At 40.1% G+C, this 25,954-nt stretch overlaps 2 protein-coding genes across 4 annotated transcripts; one reads left to right on the top strand and one right to left on the bottom strand.

Moving 5' to 3' along the window:
• The first annotated feature begins 850 nt into the window (after positions 1–850).
• LOC137946833 (ent-copalyl diphosphate synthase 1-like) lies at positions 851–6,280 on the top strand. Its single transcript, XM_068793127.1, has 15 exons — positions 851–953; positions 1,697–1,789; positions 2,213–2,286; positions 2,375–2,678; positions 2,782–2,965; positions 3,071–3,285; positions 3,391–3,511; positions 3,680–3,792; positions 3,883–4,109; positions 4,201–4,316; positions 4,478–4,576; positions 4,703–4,924; positions 5,346–5,466; positions 5,563–5,769; positions 6,050–6,280. Exons 1-15 carry the CDS (start codon positions 851–853, stop codon positions 6,278–6,280), a joined length of 2,430 nt encoding a protein of 809 aa, XP_068649228.1.
• Positions 5,896–25,732, bottom strand: LOC137945916 (N-terminal acetyltransferase B complex catalytic subunit NAA20-like). 3 transcript variants are annotated; one of them, XM_068792011.1, is made up of 6 exons: positions 25,650–25,732; positions 25,366–25,456; positions 8,841–9,005; positions 7,209–7,278; positions 6,691–6,751; positions 5,896–6,532 (listed from the first exon to the last, which is right to left on the bottom strand). In XM_068792011.1, the coding sequence occupies exons 2-6, from the start codon at positions 25,419–25,421 to the stop codon at positions 6,441–6,443; spliced, it is 444 nt and encodes a 147-aa protein (XP_068648112.1). In that variant the 5' UTR covers positions 25,422–25,456; positions 25,650–25,732; the 3' UTR covers positions 5,896–6,440. The 3 variants fall into 3 exon arrangements, with proteins under 3 accessions (XP_068648112.1, XP_068648113.1, XP_068648114.1); XM_068792012.1 differs by having other exon boundaries at positions 25,589–25,668; XM_068792013.1 differs by lacking the exon at positions 25,366–25,456 and having other exon boundaries at positions 25,650–25,721.
• Between the last annotated feature and the right edge of the window lie 222 nt (positions 25,733–25,954).

Below are 25,954 nucleotides of genomic sequence, written 5' to 3'. Positions count from 1 at the left end.
AAACCAGTGACTTACTGAAAAAATGCCTCGCAAACAGCAGATCATAACTAGGAGACCTCGGAGGAAGAATTGATCGGGAAAATTTTAACTTCCCTTCAAATCCAGAAATATAAAATAAATCCAAAAAGTCCGTATATAGAATCACATCCGAAAGAGAACGAGAATGGCTGGATTGGGTCGACTCCAGTCCTCTCTCCACTCTCCTGGCTCTAAAGCCATTTCAGTTTTGACGGCGAAAGCGGAGGCACAGGAATCTGATTTGAGAAAGTGGAGAGCCAAACCCAAAATTTCCCAGCAAAACCGAACCAAGTTTCGGTTCGGGAACTCGTAGGAGCCAAAACATCAATTTAGCGGCGCCGAGGGGGGTCTCATTTCTGGGGGTTTTTCTCAGAAACGGCTAAAGAAATTTTACCAAATTTGACATTCTTGGACTAAAGAGTTGACTTATATAGTGTTTTTCAGAACCCGAACCGACTTTGGGTTCGGGCAGGGAGTGGCCGACTGGTGTCATTTCCTTCCAAATTTCTCCGAGGGTGAAATAGAACAGAAAGCTGGTGGACCGGGAATTGGAATTACAGGGGAATGTTTTACAGAACCCGTATACATCCAGAAGTTTAGAATTGAGATGGAGAAACGGAAACGGCCGATACGTAGCGCACACTGACTCAAGTGCGAGACAGGAATGCCGATAAATTGAAGTAATGGCGCCTCTCTGTACATGAAGAGATCCCATGCACCTATCGTCGGGAATCTCTGATGACCCCCCTTCTGTCGCTTCCGCTCCTCTTCGCCTCCTCTTTAAATCCAACCGCCAGCGCTTTCTAGCCGTGCCATCTCCGGCAATCCGAACATGACTTCACCGGCGATTCTCCTCCGTCCATCTCCGGCTACTGCGGCCGTACGGAATCCATCGCTCCGTTTACCTCATCTTGATCAAGCGGAGCGCTTTTTGGGTACTTTCCTGGCTACTGCTACCGTTTTCTTTTATACCTTTGTCATTTCGAATCTGTTTGAAAAGAGGGAAGCAGCGGAAAGAGGAACGGTTACTATCATTTTTTCTGTGAGAAAGAATAAAAGAAATCCTCGTTCATTTCCAGCCACTATAAATTGATTTCTTCATCGAAATATCCTCTCCGTAAGCGCTTCAAATTTCAATAAAACTACTGAGACTTTGTTTCCTTTTAAGAACTCTGTATGATCTTTTCGGTTTTCTCAATTCTTATACAGACAACGGTGTTGCTCGGGATGCGATTGAATAATATTTATATTTCAAGCAGAAGAACTGTTCTTTTTTCGTCTGAAAAGCAGTGATTAAATTGACTGTCGTTTGCGTCTTCTTTTGTGTTTTTAAGAAGAATTCTCGATTTTCACGCTTGAGGGGGCAAGGCTAACTTCCTAAAGAAGACATTCTGGGATCAAAAGATTGGATCAAATGTTGTGACCGATCTCTTTCCTGGAAACTAAAACAGTTCAGTTCCCCGGCGAAGCAATCGATTTCTTCTTCCGAGGGACAAGATTCTTTCTTTTTCTATTTTTCTTTCGGTTTTTGCTGCTTCGGATTTCAATACGAGCTATATATGTTGGCTTCACAGTTAGAAAATCTTCACGATATGAATCACTCTCTTTACTTCATGAATAAATTTATCAAATTTAATTCTTTTCTGTTGTCAAATAATTTATTTTCCTCCCGTTTCAGCTGTTCGTATTCCCGGAAAAGGATACAGACAAGGAAATGCAGGGCTTCTTTGTTTAAGATGCCATGCAATACCAGAAGTTCGTGCTACACAAGGTATTATGACGGTGCGGGCTTTCGTACATACATACACAAGTATTCAATTGTGAGGACTCATTACTCGTACGACGAGAGTCGGCATTCAATCGTAGTCTAGAGGGCACACGGGCTTTCTTTCTTTTAATAATGGAAAGAACTGTTCTCATTGCCTTAATTTTTTTTTTATTATTATTTGGAAAGACTGGATTTTCCGAGATTGCTAAGGAATACGATTTTCCATTATTTCCTTACAAAAAAAAAAAAAAAGATATGGAGTTTTTTTTGGTTTTGTTGTTCTGTTGGAAAGGGATGGATGATACTGGACTCCTGTGATTGCCTTACTGCGAAGATTCAGTACATACGTAGGGACACCTTGCAAGCGTTGAGGACATGAAGAAAATTAGAATGCAGCCGTTAATCAAATTATTGCGTAAATTTCAGGTGTACTACGCCTATCGGTGATAGAGCGGCAGGAGCTGCTCGAGAAGGTGGACGAAGAAGAAGCCGGTAGCAAGGTTAGATTTGTCGCTTGTCATCTTGTCGTTTCTCTGAATAAGGAGAAGGTTTTTTGTCTCAAATGATGGGGGAATGTTTCGTGTGAAGGTTCAGGAACAGAATGATATTGAAACGCGAATTGAACTGGTCAAGAATATGCTTAACTCGATGGGAGACGGGGAGATCACCGTCTCGGCCTATGACACGGCTTGGGTCGCATTAGTCGAGGACGTCAATGGAAGCGGTGCTCCCCAGTTCCCTTCTAGTCTTGAATGGATAGTCGAGAATCAGCTCTCCGATGGTTCTTGGGGCGATCAGCGGATATTCATCGCCCACGATCGGATCATCAACACTCTAGCTTGCGTGATCGCGCTCAAGTCGTGGAACCTTTTCCCTCAAGGATGCGAAAAAGGTAGTTCAACTCTTTCTCTAGGTTTACTTGCTGATTCTGTGTTCCGATTAGTAGGTAAGAAGCGCCCGGGGTTTTAGCTAATTAAGGCTAGTTTCACGGACAGGCATGTCGTTTCTTCGGGAGAACATGGTCAAGCTGGAGGATGACAAAGCGGAACACATGCCCATAGGCTTCGAAGTCGCCTTCCCGTCCCTAATAGAGATCGCGCGCTCCTTGGACCTTGATGTGCCTTTTGATTCTCCAGTTTTGCAGGAAATATACGCCAAGAGAAGAGTGAAACTCAGCAGGTAATCGGCGAAACAGCCACTTATTTGCCAACGGGAAGAGACTTGAATGCTTTATTTATAGTTCAATCACAAGGATCTAAACTCTCGTGGGTCAATATGAGGCAGGATACCTATGGAGGTGCTGCACAAAGTCCCAACGACCCTGCTCCATAGCTTGGAGGGAATGCCGAACTTGGACTGGGAGAAGCTGTTGAAGCTACAGAGCCAGGACGGGTCTTTTTTGTTTTCTCCGTCGTCCACTGCTTTCGCGCTGAAGCAGACTAGAGACACAAAATGCCTCGGTTATATCCAAAGAATGGTCCAAAGATTCAATGGAGGAGGCGAGTTTCTCCCCTCTACAATCTCGCCAATGTCATGAGCCATGACAAAGTCCCAGCATCTTCTGACTTTGGGTATTTGATGCTACACTCGTTCTCTTCTTGCAGTGCCGAATGTCTATCCCGTTGACTTGTTCGAACATATCTGGGCTGTCGATCGGTTGGAGCGACTTGGGATTTCTCGGTATTTTGAGAAGGAAATTACTGATTGCCTGGATTACACTTACAGGTAAATCTTAATTCTACTATTTTTTTTAAGTCATGGAGCGGATGCGCTATAGTTTGTTTCTAGCAAGAGGCTTAGATTCCGAGAGGGCAAATGGACAATGTGACAGATTAACACGACACTCCCGAACTGTCGTCACTAATCCTGCTACAACGATTATAAAAATTTCAGGTACTGGATGGACGATGGAATCTGTTGGGCAAGGAACTCGGGAGTGCAAGATGTGGACGACACCGCGATGGGCTTCAGGCTCCTCAGATTGCACGGCTACGAGGTTTCCGCCGGTAATACTTCACACAGGCCTCGCATTACATGCAACGGCGCGCCTCGACGTAGGTGGTGGCATTAGTCTCTGACGTGTTTTGACATTGCAGATGCATTTCGGAACTTCGAGAAGGGCGGGGAGTTCTTCTGCTTCGCGGGGCAATCGAACCAGGCAGTGACCGGACTATTCAATTTGTACAGGGCCAGTCAGGTGTTGTTTCCGGGAGAGAAGATTCTAGATGACGCTAGAAGCTTCTCGTACAAATTCCTGAGAGAGAAGCAGGCGTCGAGCCAACTCCTGGATAAATGGATAATAGCCAAGGACTTGCCTGGCGAGGTAAGTAAATTGATCATTCATTACCGACAAAAAAAAATTTCTATGATTCAAAACTGGATACTTCTCATGGATCAGATGTGTGGGTGAACAGGTGGGATTTGCTTTGGATTTTCCATGGTACGCAAGCCTACCCCGCATAGAGACGAGGTACTATTTGGACCATTACGGCGGGGAGAATGACGTATGGATTGGGAAGACTCTCTACAGGTACTTACACTTTAGTTGTCGTTGACTAGCCGAGAGCGGCTCCCACTGAAACCAACACAACCCACCACGCGCATGGGTTCCACTACATGTGCCCTCTCCAAAATTTCAATTTTTTTTTTTTTGTATAGGTCTGTGGCTCTAAATTACTCTTGCTTTTGCAGGATGCCTTACGTAAACAACAACCTCTATCTGGAACTCGCGCGAATGGACTTCAACAAGTGCCAAGAGTTGCATCAGTTGGAGTGGCGGGAGATACAAAAGTGAGCCCATCCTGATCCTGATCCTGATCCTGTTACTTCTCCACTCCAGTTTTGCTGCGGAGAAAGTTCCTTTATTGATTTATTTTTATTTTCACATCTTCTCGGCTGAAAGCGATATGGATGCAGTTGGTACGACGAGTGTAAACTTGAAGAGCTGGGCGTCACCAGAAGGACAGCGCTGGAGGCATATTTCGTGGCGGCTGCGAGCATTTTCGAGCCTGAAAAGGCCGCAGAACGGCTTGCGTGGGCCCGAACCGCACTTCTTGTGGAGGCGGTCTCATCGTATCTGAAAGACGGGACGGGAACAGTCCAAGCCCTTGTCCGGGATTTTGTAAACGGCACCACAAGGTATCCACTACCAGTCCATCATGCGTTATGTTATATACCCTTTGGATATACTTAAAAAAGAGTACGAGACTATTGTATATATACACGTAAGATTTTAGTACTGGATAGAAAGGTAAGGAGGCTCTTGTCATTTTTTTTTCCCTTCTCCTGGGCATGCACATTGTGGTTCCAGAGTCAGTAGGGGGGGGTCTGATCCTGATGAAATTGAGGCGTTCTTTAGCTATAAAGAGGTTGAAGCAAGAGAAATGCGGGCGGTGGCTTTTGGCCGCTTCTTAGAGAAAGGACCGGGAGAGAGGATACGATATCTTCCTTTTCCTTTTTATCTTTTGTCGGGAGAGGACTCTGACATGGCTTGTTGCTTCGATTGGTCCCGAGAATGATGATGAGGATGAATGAGAGGGAAAAGGGTTTTTGGATGCAGGTCGGGTTCGAAGAAGACAGGAAAAGGACTGGTAGGAGCACTGCTCCAAACTCTCCGCCATCTCTCCTGGGAAGCTCTTCTTGCCCACGGTACAGACGTACGTTTACAACTCAAACAAGCTGTAAGTATGCCCCCACCCTGTGCGCATCGCCACGATTCTGCGCATGTTCGGCAGATAACATCGAACTGATATGTCCCCTTCTTTTCCGCTGTGCAGTGGGAGGAATGGCTGAAGACGTATGAGACGGTGAGTGGAGTTGAAGACTGCAGACGGGGTGAAGCGGATTTGATTGTGCGCACCATTAATCTCTGCGCGGGAAGGTCGATGTACGCTGAACAGATGTTGTCTCATCCACTCCACGGACGCCTGGCCCGCTTGACCGACTCCGTCTGCCACCAGATTCTTCGCATGCGAGAGACCAAGGTGAGACCCTGACGAGACTCGAGTGGCTTGCTACTTGTCCTCTCTCTCTCTTTCGAAAGATTACTGCCAGCTTTTCAGCAATGGTGTACAGTGCACCTCACACTTCCATGAATATTATTGCCCCACGAGCCTGAAATGGCCCGACATTTTTTTACCTCGTTGTTTTGACGATTTTCGACTTTTGACACGTTCCACTGGTTTTTATCTCCCGTTTTTTTTTTAAAAAAATTAAAATCTTGACCTGAGAATACTTGCCATTTTTTTCTTATAAAATTATCAGGCCCAAGGCTCAAGATCCGGATCAGCAGCAACGAACAAATTCGTCCATGAATCAATAGATCACCAAATGCAAGAAATTGTCGAAATCGTCCTACAAAGCTCCAAGGGACTCGACCGCGACATCAAGCAAACATTTCTTACCGTCGCCAGAAGTTTCTACTACTCTGCTCATTGTCCGTCGGACGTCTTCAGCCTTCACATTGCCAAAGTACTCTTTGAGAGGGTCGAGTGACCTTATTAGCTCCTCGTAATTCATAATATCTGCCGGGTTCATCCATCTCGTTACCAATAAAAAAAAAAAAAAAAACTTCATGCGACTACTCCGCAATGAAAATTTAGAGAGGAATATAGATTTTCCTTCAACCTCAACAAATGAAATAAAGATGAAGAATTCAGTCATATTCAAGTTCATCTGGAGTAATGGGTCTTTTGAGTGGTATAATTGATTTTTTCTCCACGTCTCGCGATAAGGCTTTTCTCATATCTGAAAATGGCAGACAAGACGATAGATAAGAACGTGAGAAGGGTAACAAGAATTGTTAACTTCACGTGCATTAGGCCCTCTTTGAAGGGATTTGACTTCTTTCCTGTCCTCTCATAACCAAACTGTGCCTCAGGGTACAAACAGAGAAGAGCACATACCTAACCCATCTTCTTCCCCGGAGTAATATCGCAATACGCGTCGATATATGACGTACCCAAGCTGAAGAAACAGGAAAGTCAGAAAGAAGGTTCCCTCGAGAATAAATATTTGAACCGAGCCACGTGAAAGACAAAAGACACGGTGGGTTGAATCAATGTCCGCCATGAGAGAATCACAAATTTCACATGGGCCTAGTTCCATTGAGTCTAATCACAAACATTCCCCAACTCACCACCACCACCGAAAGCGAATTATGGCCAATCCACTGTTGTCAGAATAAACAGAAACCCGCAAAGAAAATACGACAGAGTAGACTAAGTCATAAAGGTGCACTTCGGCGGTTCAGTTTGTCGATAGAACTAACCTCAGACAGTACACAAGGACCAGTATTCCAGTAACATTTCCCCAAAAACCACAGGAATGAGGGACTTACAGATATATCAAACAGTAGTCATGATGAAAGCAAAGAGCACAGATAAAAAGTTGCAGAAGTTGAAAGGTTTACAGAGAATCAGACCTTTTGATACATCTTTATGGCCGGCATGTTGGATGCTCTCACAAAAAGGTCCACAAAGTATGCCTTATCTCTGCCCAGAAAACCTTTATTCAGTGCCAAGACACAGAGAACATTGATACCCACAATAAGCTGACTACAACGTGGCTACATCATAGCATTGCCCAGAACGTCATTGTACCATATCACTTTACAAACGAACGGTAAATTGCCGGACAGAACAAGAGAAATGATTACTTATGTTTTTGTTTTACTGGAGATGCAGAGAGCCATTATGGTTTCATGTAATAACTATCTTTTTTCCCTTTCAAAACTAATTAACCAAAGACTAAGCCACCATATGTCACATTTTATTTGTATAATATAATTTTCTTTTGTTTTTTAATAGCCACCTAATAATAAATCATCCCTAAGACCATAAATTGTTACTGTTTTAACTCCATTAACTGACTTGGAAGTGGTTATAAGGCCAATACTACTAGCTCATGAGGTTTACACTGCCATGAATTCTTCTAATCAGTATGTGCAGTTTCTCTAATTGTTTTTAAATTACTAAATCTACCCGTAGATTGATCTTGAATTTTTTTTCCAATTTCAACAGAAGCATCCAGAATCTATTTAACGCCAACACTACCAGTGCATGCAGTAACTAACCATACTGCCGCCTATTCTTCTAGCCAGTAATCTGCAGTTTCTTTAGTTGTTTTTTATATTACTTACTATATTCATTGTCAGATCTTTAAAGAGTCTTTCATTTTCAACAGAAATATCTTTATGGAAATCTGGTATGTCAAACAAGGATGAAAGATCTAATGTTATCCTACATTAATATAACTCTCACATTGACTGTTAAGAAATAGTCCCACATGGATTAATGAGTACAAAAATCTTGAGTTTATTAGTTAGGAAAAAGGTTTCTTAAACTAGCTAGTCATTTTGGAATAGGCCTTGGACCCAATTTAACATGGTATCAGAACAGGTATTCATATGTGGGCCTACACCTAAATTATCCACTTGTAGAGTTACAAAAGAAGGCCTGCCTACACCTAAACTATCCACTTGTAGAGCCACAAAAGATGACCTACACCTAAAATTATCCACTTGTAGAGCCACAAAAGATGACCTACACCTAAAACTATCCACTTGTAGAGCTACAAAAGAGGGCCTACACTTGAGGGGGAGTGTTAAAGAATAGTCCACATGGATTAATGAGTACAAAGATCTTGAGTTTATTAGTTAGGAAAGAGGTTTCCTAAGTTGGTTAGTCATTTTGGGATAGGCCTTGGACCCAATTTAACACATAACAATATATATTTTTTCAAAACAATATAAATAGAGGATTTAAAATACCCTTACCACCAAGACCAACCAAAAACACTCCCAAATCAGATTCTGACACTTCCAGAACCCATGGAACATGATTTACAAGCTCTAGAACTTCACCACAAGCAGAGTAAGATTGATAAATAGATGCTATATGCAATGAATGGCAGAATTGAACAGTAATCTCATGATCAAGCTTGTATTAAATGAAAATATCATGGGAACTATCCAACATCATTAGTATATGCTCAGACAGTCAATTCGAATAACGAATAACATTTTTTAACCACAGTAGGGAGTGATTGCTCTTACATTTTGCCACTTATGTCTTCCAGCAAATTCATGAGTTTTTTTGCTAATTGTTGCCTCCTGTACTCTGGAGCCACTGTTACAGCAGTAACATGACCATGCCAGGATTCACCTTGTCCTTCAACTTTTCCCATGATTGCATAAACCATCTCCAGAGGTTGAAATAAACTTCAAACAAACAAAAGTTCAAAAAAGTTGCAAAAATATCCAAAGACTAATGCAAGTAGCACGTTCACTGAACAGCAGTAAAGACATCACCGATAGATCACTCATGTTAGATTCAATGTTTCTGATATAGTGCACGCTAAATGGCAAATGCAACAACAAAGATAAATGCTAAAGTTGTAAGTGACAAAGGTATTTTGGGTTTACACGCTTGATTTTTCCCTCTAGGCTTTGAAGAGTATTTGTCTGTTTATGATGTACGCTGTTCAATTTTCAGATTTATATGATGTATGTACTAGGAGATATAAGTAATAGTCTAGAGGGGTATTTATATCATTGTATTAAGTTTTTATTTAAGTGACCTATTTAATAAAGAGGGAGGTCGAATTTTGACCTCTAATAATAGTGTCTCACACTGCAGACTTCTAAATTCTCTTCGTCCCCTTCTCTCGTTACTCTTTATTCTCTATTCTATCTCTTCAACTCAATTTTACATTTTATCAAAATAAAAGATCTATATGAAGTGAAATTCAAGTCAAATTTTCTTCCCTTTCTCAACCTGTGTCCACTCCAGAAAGGGGGTTTCTCTGATTCTCTACTGATTGGAGTTAAAGGTCAGTTTTTTTTTTTTTTAAACTTATTTCGTGCCATACCCCTAAGGTTAATGGCTTGTGTTGCCTGTTGAGCAGTTATCTATGTTTTCCGTGCCCCTAGAGGTTTGTTTGTGGCTGCCTCCCTATTTTTGTACCTTCATAAACTCCCAGACTAGTACCTAGAACTACGTTATCTCCTGTTTTAGATGAAATTGTGTCATTTGAAGTGATTTCATTCTGCTACAACCTTTATTATGCCTTGCTGTGGTATTAATGAGTTGATGTCCTAAATTTATGAGTCTTGTGGGGGATCCACATCATATGCAGAGGGAATTTGGTGTTTTTGTGTGATTCTGGTTGGAATTGTGTGGCTGAACTGCAGTTTCTCAAATTGTTTGAAGTATTTTAAGTAGTTTTATTTGATTTGGTAAAAGTTATTTGTTTGGTAAAAGATGGTATGCATTTGAAAAGGAATGATGCAATTGTTATTACTACTGAAAGATTGAGTGGCTCAAATTAATTGAATTCGGCCAGATTTATCAAACTTTACTCGACATTTGAGAGAAGATGTGTCCCTCCCTTGCTTTGTCCCCGACTCTTGTAAGCATGGTGCCTTACTATTGGATTGGCGCCATTTTTTGCCTGAGCCTGTGAAGCGGTAGAAACGATCACTACCTTGCACTCAATTGAAAGGACCCTATCTATTATACCAAAAGGGCTTCGATTGGCCCCGTGCATAAAAAAAATATTTAAGGGATAAGGCATTCAATCAAGAAACCTTGGACTCCCGAGCACTCGCTGATACTCTTCTTCCTATAGACAACCATAGCTATTGCTTCCAAAACCGACGGTCAAGGGGATCAAACACATGCATGGTCAACAAGCATGGTCATAACCAAAGCTTGTTCCATGTTTTTTAACTCGTTGGTATATGGAATAAGCTAGTAAGGTGAGGCCATGTGGCTCAGTGCTCTCTCCAACCACTCATAGATGATTGGGAGGTTGAAGACAGTCAAGTTATCACCTGGCTGCTCAAAAGTATAGAAATAAAGTTTAAGAAACAAGTCATGAATTGTGAGATTTCAAAACAAATTTGGACTATTTTTGAATCATTATATGCTCAAGATAGTAACATATCTAGAGTATATCAGCTTTATGCTCAATTGTTTGCCTTAAAACGAGGAGATACATTTGTGATAGATTACTTCGGTGAGCTCCAGGGAATTTTAGAGGAGATTGAGATGTATCATCCATTTACTACTGTTAAGGAATAGTCCCATATGGATTACTGAGTACAAAGATCTTAAGTTTATTAGCTGGAAAAGAGGTTTCCTAAGTAAGCTAGTCATTTTGGGATGGCCTTGGACCCAACTTAACATAGTATCAGAGCAGGTACTTATATGTGGGCCTGCACCTAAACTATCTACTTGTAGAGCCACAAAAGAGGGTCTACACCTAAAAATTATCCACTAGTAGAGCCACAAAAGAAGGCCTACACCTAAACTGCCTACTCCTAAATTATCCACTTGTAGAGCCACAAAAGAGGGTCTATACGTGAGGAGGAGTGTTAAGGAATAGTCCCACATGGATTACTGAGTACAAAGATCTTGCAGCAACTGACGTGCCATCTCTTAACACAATGTTTAATCAGGTTATTCAGGCTGAAATAGTTGTAATTCTACCTAGCAGCAAGGAGAACAAAGATACATAGGTTGTTGCCCTTATTATTCAGCCAACATAACAACACTTGGAGACTAGAGGTGGACGTGGCTGAGGAGGACATGGTTGAAGTAGAGATTATTCTAGTCATGGCCGAGGTCATGGAGAGAGTAGCAGTGATAGGAGGTGTGCTCATTATGGTAGTACCAACCATTACTCAAATAAATGTTGGATAAATTTGGTAAGTCCGCCTGGGCAAACTCGAGTGCTATAGAAAGTGGGTAGTCCTTGTCTACTAGTATAGTTGAAATTCTTCTTGGTGTCCCTAATACATTTCAGTAGTTGGCTTAGTGTATAGCTCAACTGACTACTTCCTCTCCGTCATGAACTAAAATATTCCCACTGCTACAATCACTATGGCCAATTTAGGTATGCCTGCATTTCATGCACTCCAGTCTCTTTGTGGGTTATTGATTCTAGTGCTTCTACGCACACTTCATGTATGTCAAATGTGTTTTCTTCTCTTAGACAATCATCTGCTTTTACAACTGTTACACTAGCAGATGACTCTCTTTCATTTGTTAATGATGTTGGGATGGTTTAAGGCCACTTCATCTCTATCTCTAGATTCTGATTTATTAGTGAGTCAACTCACAATAGTTCTACAATATTTTGAAATTTTCTTTCCTATTCATTGTGGCTTTCAGGACTTTTAGACGAGGACGATTGGTTCCAAGCGTGAGAGTGAAAGCCTCTACAACTTGGAAGGTTCCGTCAATCAACCACCATCAACACTTCAGATTGCAAAATCCTCCTTCTAGTGGCAGTTGAGGCTTGGACATCCATCTTCAGAGAAGCTCCATCAATTGTTTCCAAAGTTGTTTTCTACTTTATCTTTTCAATGTGATTTATGTCAGCTTGGGAATCACCATAGATCATCTTTTCCTTCTCATCCATAGCATAGATGTGTTTGTTTAAGGTTGTTCACTTAGATGTATGGGGTCCATATCGGGTTCTGAGTCTTTTTGGTTGTGAGTATTTTGTCTTCTTTATTGATGATTAGAGTAAGACAACTTGGGCATATCTCCTTAAGGAGAAATTTGAAGTTTTTTTATGTATTCCTCCAATTTTATAATGAAATAAAAACTCAGTTTGGTGCTTCACTTCGTGTCTTGCATACTGATAATAGGTTTGACTACATGAACCATAAGTTTGTTTCTTTTTGCATTTCCAATAATGTTCTTCACCAATTCTCACGTGTGTATACACCTCAACAGAACGGTGAGGCTCAAAGGAAGAATCGGCAATTACATGAAGTTGCTCGCACAAAAAATGTTTCAAATGGAAGTTCCTAAATATCAGTGGGGTGATGTCATTCTCATAGCTTGTTTATTGATTAATAAGATCTCATCATTTGTACTTAGAGGTTACATGGGCCCCACACAAGCAATTAGGGCCATAACAATATCAAGAATAGGAACAATAGATCAATTCTACCATCAATAGCCCTTCAATTAGGGCAAATTTTGGATGACATCATCTTCCTAAGGGATGATGCAGACAATACAAGGCCTGCGTAGGCTAGGGTTGGAAATTTTCAAACAGTATAAACCTTTAGAAGCACAAATCTGCATAGAACTAACTTAACCAGCAGTAGGAGCCATTAAATCTTAGGTTATAGCAGAAAGAAACAAGAAAAATCGGACATTTAGCTTCAATCAAATGAAAACCTGGAAATCCCTTTTTCTAGAATATGTAAACTTCAAGAAGATGGAAAAACTATACCATGCCGACAATCTTTTCACTCTGACATCATGTAAAAGGAAGAAATTGAGGAAGAAATAATGAAGAGAAGAGAAGATAAGGAGAGGAGAGGAGAGATTGCAAAAGATGAACTCATTGGAGGCTGAGAAAGTCAACCTCCCTCTTTTATTATCTCACTTCCTCATAGCTCTTCATGTACTCATATCAGAATTCAACCAAATTTGAACCATAGGTTCCTAATGAGGCATATACTCTACTGCTAACACCAGAAATATACAACAATTACTGTAAATGACCAAAATACCCATGTATATCTTTTAACAAGTGGTATAAGGCCAGACTTGTGACCAAAGGTTACACGCAAAGTGTGGAGGTCTTCAAGACCTTCTCTTTTGTAGCCAGGTTATCTTCCATTACGATTTCGATGTCTATTGAGGTTAATCAGAGCTAGTTGTAAACCAATTTGATATCAAAAATGTCTTTTTGTATGGACCTATCTGATGAGGTGTGGATAGAGCAACCTCCAGAGTATGTTACTCAAGAGAGGAGGACTGGAAAAGTATGTTGATTATATAAAGTTTGTTAAAATATCAGCTTAAGGGTATTTGGTCATTTCATATATTATATTTTTATCTGTCAAAAGACACTCATGTGTGTAGGGTGAATAGTAAATGAGGAGAATTTTCATGAAGATGACATAGAATAATTATAATGCAAGTTGGTGTATGTCCTTTTATGTCTTTTTTCTTTTGAAGCATGTAGGCCTAAGAGCATTATTGTCATTGTAAACACCTTCCCATAACTATAAATACAGTTTCAAAGCATGGGGTAGAGCATTCAAGCCTCTTCTTCTTTGCTCAAATTCGTCTTTACACCTTTCTCTTTTTTTCTTTCCTCTCACCCAAGAGCTAGAGTTCTTCTCTTCTTTCATTCCCATTGAGATCTCTTGTGTTTATGTGTTGGCCCTAGAAATCAACATTATTTGATATGATGTCTATTAGATAGGCAACGTTTTCATATGCCTTTGGTTCAATTTTCATTCATTTTAAAGGTGTATTCTAAGAAATATGTAAGTTTATGTCTTGAGAGGTATTTTTGTCTTTTATATAAAAATAAAATACTTAAAACCCAATTAAAGAAGAGGGGGTGTCCTTTTTCAAGCATGCACTAGATAGCAGTTGTTGCTTCTCTCCAAGCTCTTCTTCTTATTTCTCTTCTTTTCTCACCCAAATCTCTGATTATTCAAAGTTATTCTTGGACTGCAGGGTATTATTGTCTTCTTATTTGTGTACATGGGTTCCTTTTAGTTGTTTAGTTCTAGTGAAATTGTAGAATGTTATTTAGTATCTTTCATATAAGTTATTTGTTGCTTTAGTTAATTTTTTACGTAAAGTAGTTCTAGTGGGCAATATGGTTAATTCACGTACTTTTAACTTAAGTTGCTTAACTAAATAGGGCAAGGGACGCATTTTTGTCTCCTAACCTGGTGTTGGCTCTTCCACCTTTTTTTCCTTCTCTTTTCTTTGTTTGTTCTTCAATCTTCTTCTTTGCCTTCTTCAAGACTTTTTTTTGTACATATTTTATCATAGTATCAAACTAGTTCTATGAGTTGACTCAATCAACCCACAAAAACAATGTATTTCTTTTCTTATCTATCATCTTTATTAGTTTGTTTCATTTTATTTTCCCTTTAGTCTCCTTTCCTAGCATCTATTTTTTCCCTTGGAGTTCGCACCTTCATACCACACTTTTCATATTACTAATTATTTATTGTTGGAAAGATTTGTGAGTTTACGTTCCAACACAAAAAGAATTTTGACAATCGGAGCTTTCTACAAAGAGAAATAAGCGTTTGAAGCAACAAATCTCAGGCAATAGAAAGGATTCGTATGGCAGCAAAAAGCTTCATTTTTCAAAAATGTTTTGTACCATTAAGAATGAAAATTATATCTCAAATAAAAGCTTCGTGAGTCTATTTTCTAACCCAATAAATTATTCTCAATCCAATGTTTTTGGACAGAGATATTAAGATCTGAAGAACCAAAGGTCATGCTGACAACCTATTGAGTTGGTAATATTATTTTATCCAAGTCTTAAAATCCGAATTTTAAGCTGATTTTTCCTACTTTTTTTGAGTTGCTAATTTTATTTTACCCAAGTCTCATTTTTTTTCAAACTCTAGAGAAATTTTTTACCGACATGACTCCTTTTTTAGTAGTCTTCTAATTTGTTTTATCCCTTTTTGTGTCAAAATGGGTCATTCTCGTTAATCTATTGACTTGATGAACGTCTTCTTCTTATATAGAAGTACAAGTGTTGTTGTTTTTTTTTTTTACTTATATCCTTGAGTTCATGTCAAATCTGTAGTATTTCTTCAAATTTTCATAATTCCAGTGCACTATTTATAGACCCACTACATGCAAAGAACAAGCGTGCGCCAACATCCTAACGTGAGTCAAGTCTTTTTTATTCACCCAAGTGGTGAGTTTTCATAAGCTACCCTTGAATTGTGAATAGTCTCTTTTTTGTATCCTAAATTGGGACACAATTTTAACGTGAGTAGTCTCTTTTTATGCACGCAATAACATTATTATTTTAGTGTTTTCTTTAATTTACTTTATTTATTTCAGTTTTAGGCCACAGGGGTATTTTTGGAATATTTTATTTATAGGGGTATTTTTGTAATATTTTATCTTAAACCCTAACGAGGTGAACCCTATTTAAGGGGTATGAGTAATGAGAAATGCAAGCATTGAAGTATTAAGAATTAGGTTAAATCTAGAGTAAAGAGGCTTAGAGTTCTCCTCAACGAGCTCTAGGGTTTTCAAGCTTCCCTTAGGCTTGATCTTTCGTTTTCGTCTTCCCCATGTCTTCCTACAATCCCTACTATCCGTATGGTAATCCGTGGCAGATCCTTGCAAAAAATCCACGTGTCAGATCCGGGACCATAATAACTGGTATCAAAGCGGGAACACAATTGGTTATTCTATATCCCAAGAAAGATGGATTGCTATGGGTAAGGAATTGGAAGAAATACGAACACGGTTAGATGCTTCAATTGAACGTTATGCAAGAGAGCCATGCGCTGCCGCAAAATAGGTCACACGACCTGAATTCTCTGAGCACGACAGCGGCACAGAAAACGCAGCAGAAGTTCTCTCGGACAAACAGCAGACAAAGTATGAAATCCGAGAGTCCTTTGTCTCGAAAAAGCTCTCCAAAAATCCAAAATTCGACGGCGGAGACACCGGAATTTTGAAAACGGAAAGGGCTCACCCTTTCCCAATGGACGTCGTGCGTATCTCCGAACCGAAGCTGCAGCGGGGAGGTGATTTCCTAACAGAGGAAATTCCGAAATCGTCGGCATTGGAGGATTTGGGGGTGACCTCAAATCCGAAATTGGAGGGGAATAGGAAATTTTGTCGGCGCCATAGGCGAAATTTCCGACGGAATTTCCGCTGGTCTCTGTTCCGGGGGGCTGAGAAACAGAGGTTCTCTGTCTAGGCAATGCTCCTAGCGGCGAAGCCCCAACGGGCTTCTCTTCGCCACCGGCGAAGCAGGATAGTTCGTCTGCGCCGTAAGCGACTTTTCTGCAAGGGATCTCGGTTTCGGGAGGCTGAGCAATGACGATTCACAAGTTTCCGAGAGCCCTCTGTCTCGGAAACTATCCAGGCAGCGAAGCCCCGACGGGCTGCGATTCGCCACCAGAAAATCAGGCGACTCCGTCGGTGCCGTGAGAGAGGAAGGGGACATCCGTCGCCCGCCTTCATCGGTGCCGTGAGGAAAGGATCCGCCAGCCGCAGAGTTCGGGAGCTGCTAAAGGAAGAAGACGAGTCTCGATTAAATTTTCCTAACTTAGAAAAATTTAATCGGCGTGGTCCGCTGAGTCGCACGCCGGACCGGGGTTCCTGAACCGAGTCAACTCAGGTTAACTTGGACCGGCCCAAAAAAAAAAAAAAAAGTGGGCAAACAGAGGGGGGTTCATAGCTATCGCAGATGCTACTTCGGCACCGGTGGAGACGTCGGCATACAGACACTAGTTTCAAGCTTGAGGACAAGTTCGTCTTCCAAGGGGGGTATAATGTTATGCACGCAATAACATTATTATTTTAGTGTTTTCTTTAATTTACTTTATTTATTTCAGTTTTAGGCCACAGGGGTATTTTTGGATTATTTTATTTATAGGGGTATTTTTGTAATATTTTATCTTAAACCCTAATGAGGTGAACCCTATTTAAGGGGTATGAGTAATTAGAAACACAAGCAATGAAGTATTAAGAATTAGGTTAAATCTAGAGTAAAGAGGCTTAGAGTTCTCTCCGACGAGCTCTAGGGTTTTCAAGCTTCCCTTAGGCTTGATCTTTCGTTTTTGTCTTCCCCATGTCTTCCTACAATCCCTACTATCCGTACGGTAATCCGTGGCAGATTGCAGATCCTCCCAAAGAATCCACGTGTCAGATCCGGGACCGTAACATTTTCCTACATTTGAAACTAAGTGAAGTTTTTTTCAGACTTTGACATTTTTTTACTGAGCTTTGTTATTCAACTAAGAATGATTTTTCGTCTCGATCTTTATGTTTGGGTAAAGGGTATTCCAGAACCCATTTATTTACCCAATTATGTGCAGCTAATATAGTGAATGAGTAAATAAATGGATAAGTAAAATTTTTAGATATAATAAATAAAATCATGAAAAATATTAAAAAATCTATATAATAACATAAAAAACATGTAGTAGTACAAATATTAAGCATATGATTAAGTTATCTTTAATTAAATATTATATAAATTAAATCATCCACTATATAAAGTGATAGTTTTTCTCATACTTACATATGGACAAGTTAAAAATTACAAAGTTATCTATCTTTATTCAGGTAAATGAGTAATCGGATAAAAATAACCTTTGCCATAACAGTTCCATTTAATAAATGGTAATGCAGATAAATAGGTAAATCCTTACATGCGTAAAATATAAAAATACAAAAATAAATAAAGAAAATATTGAAATGAACTTAGTACCATGGAACTGCAAACTATCATAGAGGAATCCAAGACTTCGCAATGGAGCATACTAATATATAATAACCAGCTTTATAGACCAAAAAGAAAGAGTAAATACCTCCATTAGTAGTGTTTATTCCATTGGCAAACAACAACATTAGATGTTGAGGGACCCAAAAGGGTTGTACTATCAATCATCTTTGAGGTTTGAGGTAAATAAGAGCAACTATCAACCAACTAAAGAGGGAATTGACGAGAGCAATTAGAGTAAAGGGTATTTTCATAAAAAAATCTATGCAAACGAATCGCCTCAAGAGCTAACATGCCGAGCTTGGAAAATCTCGAGTTTGGCTTGTTATACTTAATGAGTCTTATTTCAAGTTTGAGCTCGAGCCGAGCTCAAGCAAAAATTGAAATAAGCCGAGTTTTTTTCGAGTCGAGCTCGAATAGTTTGCGAGCCAGTTTGACTTGGTGTCACCCCTACATCAGACATTAGTACCCCTAAAAGTATCACGAACCCAAGAAAAATAGACAAAGAGCACCATGGGATGTAATCCATTCTTGCACCAGCTAATTTCAACCCCAAAAGACATGAAAATCTGTCACCAAGGATTCTAAACCTAGAAAGCAGCAATATCAATTTCATTTTGTTAGTCTGCGATACCCAGAGGTCCTCAGAGCATAAGAATTGCAGCCTTGTCATGGGAGTGCAGCACTCCTTCACAACCTCAGGGTCCCAAATTCCCAACAACTTACAACAGAAGTTTGACTTAACAGTACCCACAGGACAGGTCCACTGTAATGAGTGAAGCATTGACAGTGTCAAATAGTGGCAATTTGCCTCCAATACCTTCTGATCATAGTGCTGACGTAATCTCAGCATATTAATTCAAGAAAGAATCCGGTGCAAAACAATCAATGACCCCATCAAGAGAAGAGACCTTAGCAGAAAATGTCAACTAGCCCATGGAATCTCAGCCAAGGAGACTTGGCACCTAATTTTGCCAAATTTCACGAAAGACCAACAGAAGTCTTAATTAATGAAATTAATGAAAGATGGTAGGAAGCATATATTCAAGCCTCAAACAAACTACGATAAAGGACATGTAAGACACTAACTAATCTTAAAGGTTAAAAGCCATTCATACTGATTTCTGGAGATCCAAATTACATATACCCAGACTCTTTTGAAAATATTTCAAAAAATTAGGTCCAATCCACGAAAGCATGCTTCATCTATCTCAGCTTACTTGGTTTTTGAACCTCGGGGGACATGATAAAATATAAGCAATTCGCCCTTTGGTACTCATCAAACTTATATGAAGTTTCTAATCTTTTGATAACAGTGAGGAATTTTTTCTCTCCAGTTAAATTTTGTGCACTGAACCTTTGGCCTAACAGCCACATGGATTTTATCTTGAGTTCAAGTCTTACTGGGGGGAAAAGGGTGTGCATAGTGTACATGCTGATGCATTTAAAAAAGAAAATGGAAAGCAGAGAATTCTCTTAAGATGAGCTCTGAAATGAGAAATTACAAAATTTGAAGGCTTACATTTTTTTAATCCTAGATCTGTAATATCTTCAATCTCGTAAGAATACACTATACTGCACCCCGGGATTCTTTCTTCCCCGAGACCCATGCAATGAGCACCATTGAGTCATACTCAATGACAAATGGGAAGAAGAATCTTTCCTGGAAGAGTCTGAGGCCCTTGGTGAAGAGCTCTCAAGTCCACCATTGTGGACTCAACACTGCTCAAATGGTGCAGCGAAGGCAAGGAGAACAGTTTCCTAAGAGTCTCTAACAATACGCACCCCCCCCCCCCCTTCGTAGGCACAGGGTTAACCCTGTTACTCCCACCAAAATCAAGCTTTAACCATCCGTAGTTGCCCAGGCCACAAGGCGATCTAATGATGAAGCTAGGTAGGTGAGAGATGCCTTTTAGTTTGCTTGCCCAGAACAAAATGCAAGCATTGCTCTCTCAATGATTCTCCCACAAATGATTGTTTACCTTCAAAAATCCTTTAAATATGCTCATTCTTAATATTCCATGGGACTACAGCAAAGATGAGACTGAAAAGCTTACAGTTTTACCCAAAGAGAAAACTGCCAGAGGAAGAGAGAGTGCAGGGTGAAACCAAAGTTGAAGTACGAACTTAAAGATGAAAGCTGCCCAGATTTGTTGCCATGTCAAGCAATGAAAGATGAAATGGTTCAAAGATTCTAGTTGATTGGAACAAAACTAGCAGGTTTGGCTTTTTAAAGCATTCTATATTTTGGTGAGTTGATCGGCAGTGAGGATTTTACCTTTTGATGTGTATCATAAGAAATGAGTCACTTCGAGTGGCATAGAGATACATTAAATTGGGTTCCTAGCAAGAGAGGAATTTGGCTTGTTGAACAAAAATAGGATGTGTTGAAGCAATTGTATAGAGTAAAGACACCAGGGATCTTCCACACCATGAGGTCCTCCCCCCAACCCCTGATGTGAGTAGGAGTTTTTGACAATATTTTGGACAATTGCCACACCATAAGAAGCCTCTAGGAGAGAGAGGAGACAAAGTGCTTCAATGACTTCAACATCAATCAAGATTTTAAAGTTTTGGTTCCAAAGGCAGCTGATTGCTAGTAGGAGTTTTTGACAATGTTTTGGACGCTTGCCACACGATATTTGGGAAAGCCCTAGTGAAACAACAGTCTCCTACTCAAGTGTCATGTGTCATGCCAAAACAAGTAAGACCGCCACTTCTAACATTGATGGAAAAATGTCCTTAGCAGAAGATACTAACCTACAGATGGATTTCCAAAGGCTGAACAAGCAGCCAGGAGTACAAGATGGGGGAAGTCAAAGGCACTTGCTATTGCGGTATTTTGACTCAACAGTCATTTTCTGCAAGCAATCCCTGTCATGTTGGAACTTCCACAGCCACATAGCAAGAAGCACAGAATACACAAATGATAGGGACCAATTCACTTCATGTCTAAGCAATGCGGCTGTGAAAGTTCCAAAATGACAGGGATTGCATGTGATTGTGGATCACTCAAAGTCGTGCAAGGAACTTCTGCAAAGCAATAATTCTCGCGATCTCACTATGTGGCACTTCTCTCAGAATTTAAATGAGAATCCTACCATGTCCAAGCTAGATAGGTTCTTGGCTACCTCAAACTGGATGGATCACTTCTCTGCCTATGTTCCAAAGGCTCTTCCACATCCTGCTCCCAACCACAACCTCATCATGATCGAAGGCCAGCCTGAATCATGGAAAACCCCCCCTTCAGGTTCAAATCCATGTGGTTCAGTGAGAATTCCTTTTTTAAGCTCCTAGAGAAGTGGTGGACAGAAGCTGACACTCATGACTCTTGAGGACTGGACTTAGATAGAAAGCTGAAAGCAATAAAGGTCAAAATAAAAGAATGGAGCAAGTAGAACTTCGGCAAAATCAAAGAAAAGTGAGCTAGTGTCCTTCAATGCATCCAAAGTCTTGACACAGGGAAGAGTTAAGGTCTCTCTCTATGATTGAAACACTCTCTAGAGACATCTTGAAGAGGAACTCAAAAACTCAATCTCCCAAGAGCATCACTACTGGAAACAAAAGTCAAGATTTAGGTGGATTAAAGAAGTTGACGCAAACAGAAAACTTTTTCACTCTATTGCCTCAGTTTATAGGAGAAGGAACATGATATCTTCCTTGATGGTAAATGGATCTCCCTCCACTGACAAGAAATGAACTCGATAATGCTTTTGTTAACCTTTTCTCAGCTTTCTTCAGTGACGATATGCCCTTTCAGCCAAAACCACAAAAGATCACAATCAAAAGAATTCCACTCAGCCTTGCCACTTCTTTGGAGAAGCCTTTTAATCTCGTAGAAACTGAATCTGTCCTACGCTCTATTCCTAAAAGGAGGAAGGCCAAGCTATGCTGTAGGGAAGAAGCCCAGCTTGCACCCCCAAGTAAATCAGCCATAGTGGTGGCCATACTTTCTTCTATGTTGACACAAAAGTGAGAATCTAGACCAATTCACATGTTGACCAGAATGAGTTCATACAGCAAGGACTTTAATACTCGTGAGTTGGTCAGTCTCCCCATTGGAGAAGTAGATAGTAGCATCTGCAAATTGAAGATGGGCATAGTAGACAGTATGCTTGGGGGTAAAAGAATGGATATTGAATGTTTTTGTCCACCAAAATTGAAAAAGGTGGAAAGGCCTCTTTTGCTATGTTGAAAAGCAAGGGGGAGAGCCCTTGGCCTATCAAAAAGACATAATTGAGCCATTGACAAGGAAAGAGAATGGAGAGAAGAGGCCACCCTATCGAAGTTCTCGAGCTCTTATGGTGGCCATGAATAGAGCCACTGACAGGTAAAGAGAACTAGGATAGATACCAACCAATTCTATAGAAGGCCTTCCGGATGTCCAACTTAAGGATGATCCTAAGTCAACCACTCTTATGTAGGGAGTAGAGGGATTCATGGGCCGATAGGGTAGTGTCCAAATTTTACTTCCCTTCAAAAAAGCACATTGATTTGTGCTGATGGCCTGGCAGACTCCACTCAACGTGGTAGCAAGTACCTTGACTATCAATTTGTATGTGCTGGAGATAAGGCCAATGGATTGGAAATCAGCTAGGGTGTCTACACCGGCTTTCTTTGGGATGAGTACACTAAAAGAGGCTTTGAGCAGAGCTACTGATACCATTCTAGAAGAAATCATCATATATGTCCTGAATATCTTCCTTAAGAAAACCCTATTCCCATTTGAAGATCTGGGCAACAAATCTATGAGGTCCCAGAGCTTTCTTTGAGGCGATAAAGGCGATGACCGCAGGGATCTCCTCCAAAGTGAATGGCAGCTCTAGGCTTGCGGCAAGTGCTCAAGAAAGAAATGCAAATTGGAGTGGAAGGAGTATGAAGTTTAAAGGCTTATATCACAAGAATAAACAGAACAAGAAAAAATAACATGAAAACACAACCTAAACAATAAGAGAAGAATGTCCCTTAAGGGAAATAGAGTTGCTGATAACAAGTTATCAAGCTACTCCATCCCTAGCTAGAGAAATGCAAACAGCAAGTTGTTGGCACACCACAGGTTGTGCAGCAAAGAGATGGTCAGTGACCTGGAGATGTCTTCAAATTCATCAAAATACCTTAAGAATCACCACAGAGAAGTTGTTCTCTAAGCTGCTCAACCATTAAAGAAATAACAATTGCCGAGTCTCCTTCAACCACAAGAGGCAAGCAGAATGTGTCCATGCAAAGATGGATCCCCTGGAGGAGACCCTTAAATCCGCTACAGTGATCATTCAATGACCAGAAGGAATAAAGTACGCAGGAAGAACATTTCCGATTGCATCACGAGAAAAACTTGCCCCACAATCAGGGTCCGGATTACCTCAAAAACTACCATCAAAGTTGAGTTCCAAAAGACCATTTCCTCCAAAAACACTATCAAAAGTCGAGTTCCAGCAAACCATTAGAGGGGTAGAGCCAGGTAAAGAGATTTCAATGATGTAAGGGATACTCACCAGTTTATAGTCTCTTATAATTAAAGAGATAGAAATGTGTGAGAGATTTAAGGAAATTTATTGGAGTAAACAAGGATGTTGTACTTGATTATTTCAATGATTCAACTAATTGATTTTTGAGTACCCTCAGCTTCCAGTTGATGGCAGCAACAGATAAAAGCCAAAAAATTAAAAGAGCAAATTTTTTGAAGGTTCACATTTTCTTAGGCCTCAAAATTCAACCCTGAGCGACTAATCTTGAATACAAATTGAAACACTGCCAATTCCCCAGGTAGTAAATTGGTCTGTTCAAATTCAATCAGATTGCGTAAAAGCAAAGCTAACTTGGCACCAAGAGGTTTTAAACATAGGACAGGAACTTACCGACCAACTAGAAAAAACTTGGATAAATGTTTGTAGTTAATTTAGTTTCAATCTTTGACATCATTTGGTAAACAATGATCTTTAGGGTTAAGAAAAATACAATCAACGGATCCTCTCCAGTGTACAGGCGATAGTAACCTTTTCCGCCAAAAAGATTCAAATCCAAATCCCTTGGAACCACAACTGTGAACTGCTCAACTTGCATGATCTGGTTACAAAAGAACGTAGCAACCTCATCCTCAGACCTAATATGAATAAGAGGTGCACCTCTAAACTACATAGTTTTGATCCTAAGCTCCATTAAATTTTAATAGAAAATAATTTTTTGCACCAATGTGATTCAATCCTAAATTCCGTTAAACAGAAAAGAATCTTACCAACTTGCTACATCAGTACTTTTTTCTTTTTTGGGTGTGATACATCAGATTTGTATTTAACTTTAAGCCTTCTAGATACTTTTAACTTTTATCTCATCCTTCAATCAATGCCAAAAATAACATGGCTGGAAATAGAAGGAAAAAAGAGGTAAAAAAAAGGACCAACGAATGAAGTCGGGAGATGATAGTATTAGAACCGGTGAGGACAACTCACTTAGATGAACGAGGATACTTGTGCCAAACTATGATGAAGATGACACTCAACCATCAGACATCACTCTCCCAGTTCTGCAAAGGTACTATTTGCCTATTCTATGATCATCATAGAACCATATAACAAACCCATTTCCATGCCTCCCCTCCGTCCATAAATGGATGTAACTTAAAAAGAAAGACTACCCAGTTAAACAGTGTCATTCTACAATGCTCTACCTGGTTACATGTAAATACCCATGAAATGGCGTTTCTTCAAAGTATCTCCACCAATAATCCAATTCATTCCTCCACAAAACATTTCAATCTATCCCACTGGATTTCATTTCTGCCTGAAATTTTCCTTCAAAGTCAAATACATATCATCATCACAAGAGCCTATTCAACTATCTTGAGTTCTAGATTGATCCTCCTCCTCCACATAGTTCTACCGTCACCAATACTCTTGAAAAGAACTGCCAAAGATAGCAATGAGAACTAGAAAACCTCGAAATGTTTACCCAGAATAGACTACTCGGAAGGAGATTGTCCATTTTGACATTACTTCGAGCAACTTCATACACAAGCCATATGGTATACTCACTTTAAATAATGGTAACGCAATCCAAAAGCAACTAACCAAAGAATCTACACAACATCCCCTCAGACTCTTTATTCAAAGCAGTCACACAAACAGATTTTCCGATAAAACTAAGCAGTTAAAACCAATTGACAACAATAAAACGCTACTGGTCCTTCGCCTCAACCTCACCCCTTCTTCTAGGAAATGAAGCCAAAGTGAATCTTCTATCTTCAAAATACAGAAAATGCAGAGGAGCAGGAGCGCCTAACGAATGCAAAATTAAAGATTACGAGTGAGGAAACATACTGTATCCCATGATTCGGTTGCCGGGACCTTCTGCGACATGAAAATAGTCCGGCCATCGAGCCAAATAAGTCATATAGAATGACATATTGAACTTTCGGAAGCGGAAAAATAGTGAGAATGGAATTAGTGACAGAAGAAGAAGTTTCAAAAGAAGAACAGAGTAGACCGAATAACAAATAAGGAATCTAACTGGTTAAATTGATAGTCTATACAGACGACTCACAGTTTCAGTCAGATGATAAAGATTTACTAAAGTAAAGCGGAGGAGATCATTGCAGCAAAACCTTCTAATCGACGTCATGGTTCAGGTAACGCAGAGTCTGTAGAATGCTTCTCTTCTCCTGCGCAGCTACGAGGTACCCAAGTTGACTGAAACGAAAAAAAATTTAATGGGTCCGAGTTTCCGTCAGCGATATCCGCTATTCACTGATTGTCGTCCGAATCGCTCTGACTCGCTCGAGTTACTCGAACCAGAAGGAGAACAGAATATGCTGTAAAACTCGGTAAATTCATTATTTTGGCTCCCCATCTGAGCTAAAGAAAAAGAGCAAAGAATTGGTTCCGGTAAGACTACGTATCAAAATCTGAC

The sequence above is a fragment of the Aristolochia californica genome, unplaced genomic scaffold (genome assembly GCF_029961685.1).
Source record: "Aristolochia californica isolate CCGP_79_NKW_82.1479 unplaced genomic scaffold, dmAriCali1.0.hap1 SCAF_12, whole genome shotgun sequence".
Taxonomy (NCBI): Eukaryota; Viridiplantae; Streptophyta; class Magnoliopsida; order Piperales; family Aristolochiaceae; genus Aristolochia; species Aristolochia californica.
The sequence above is the reverse complement of the archived record's forward strand: the minus strand, read 5'-3'. Positions and strand labels throughout refer to the sequence as shown.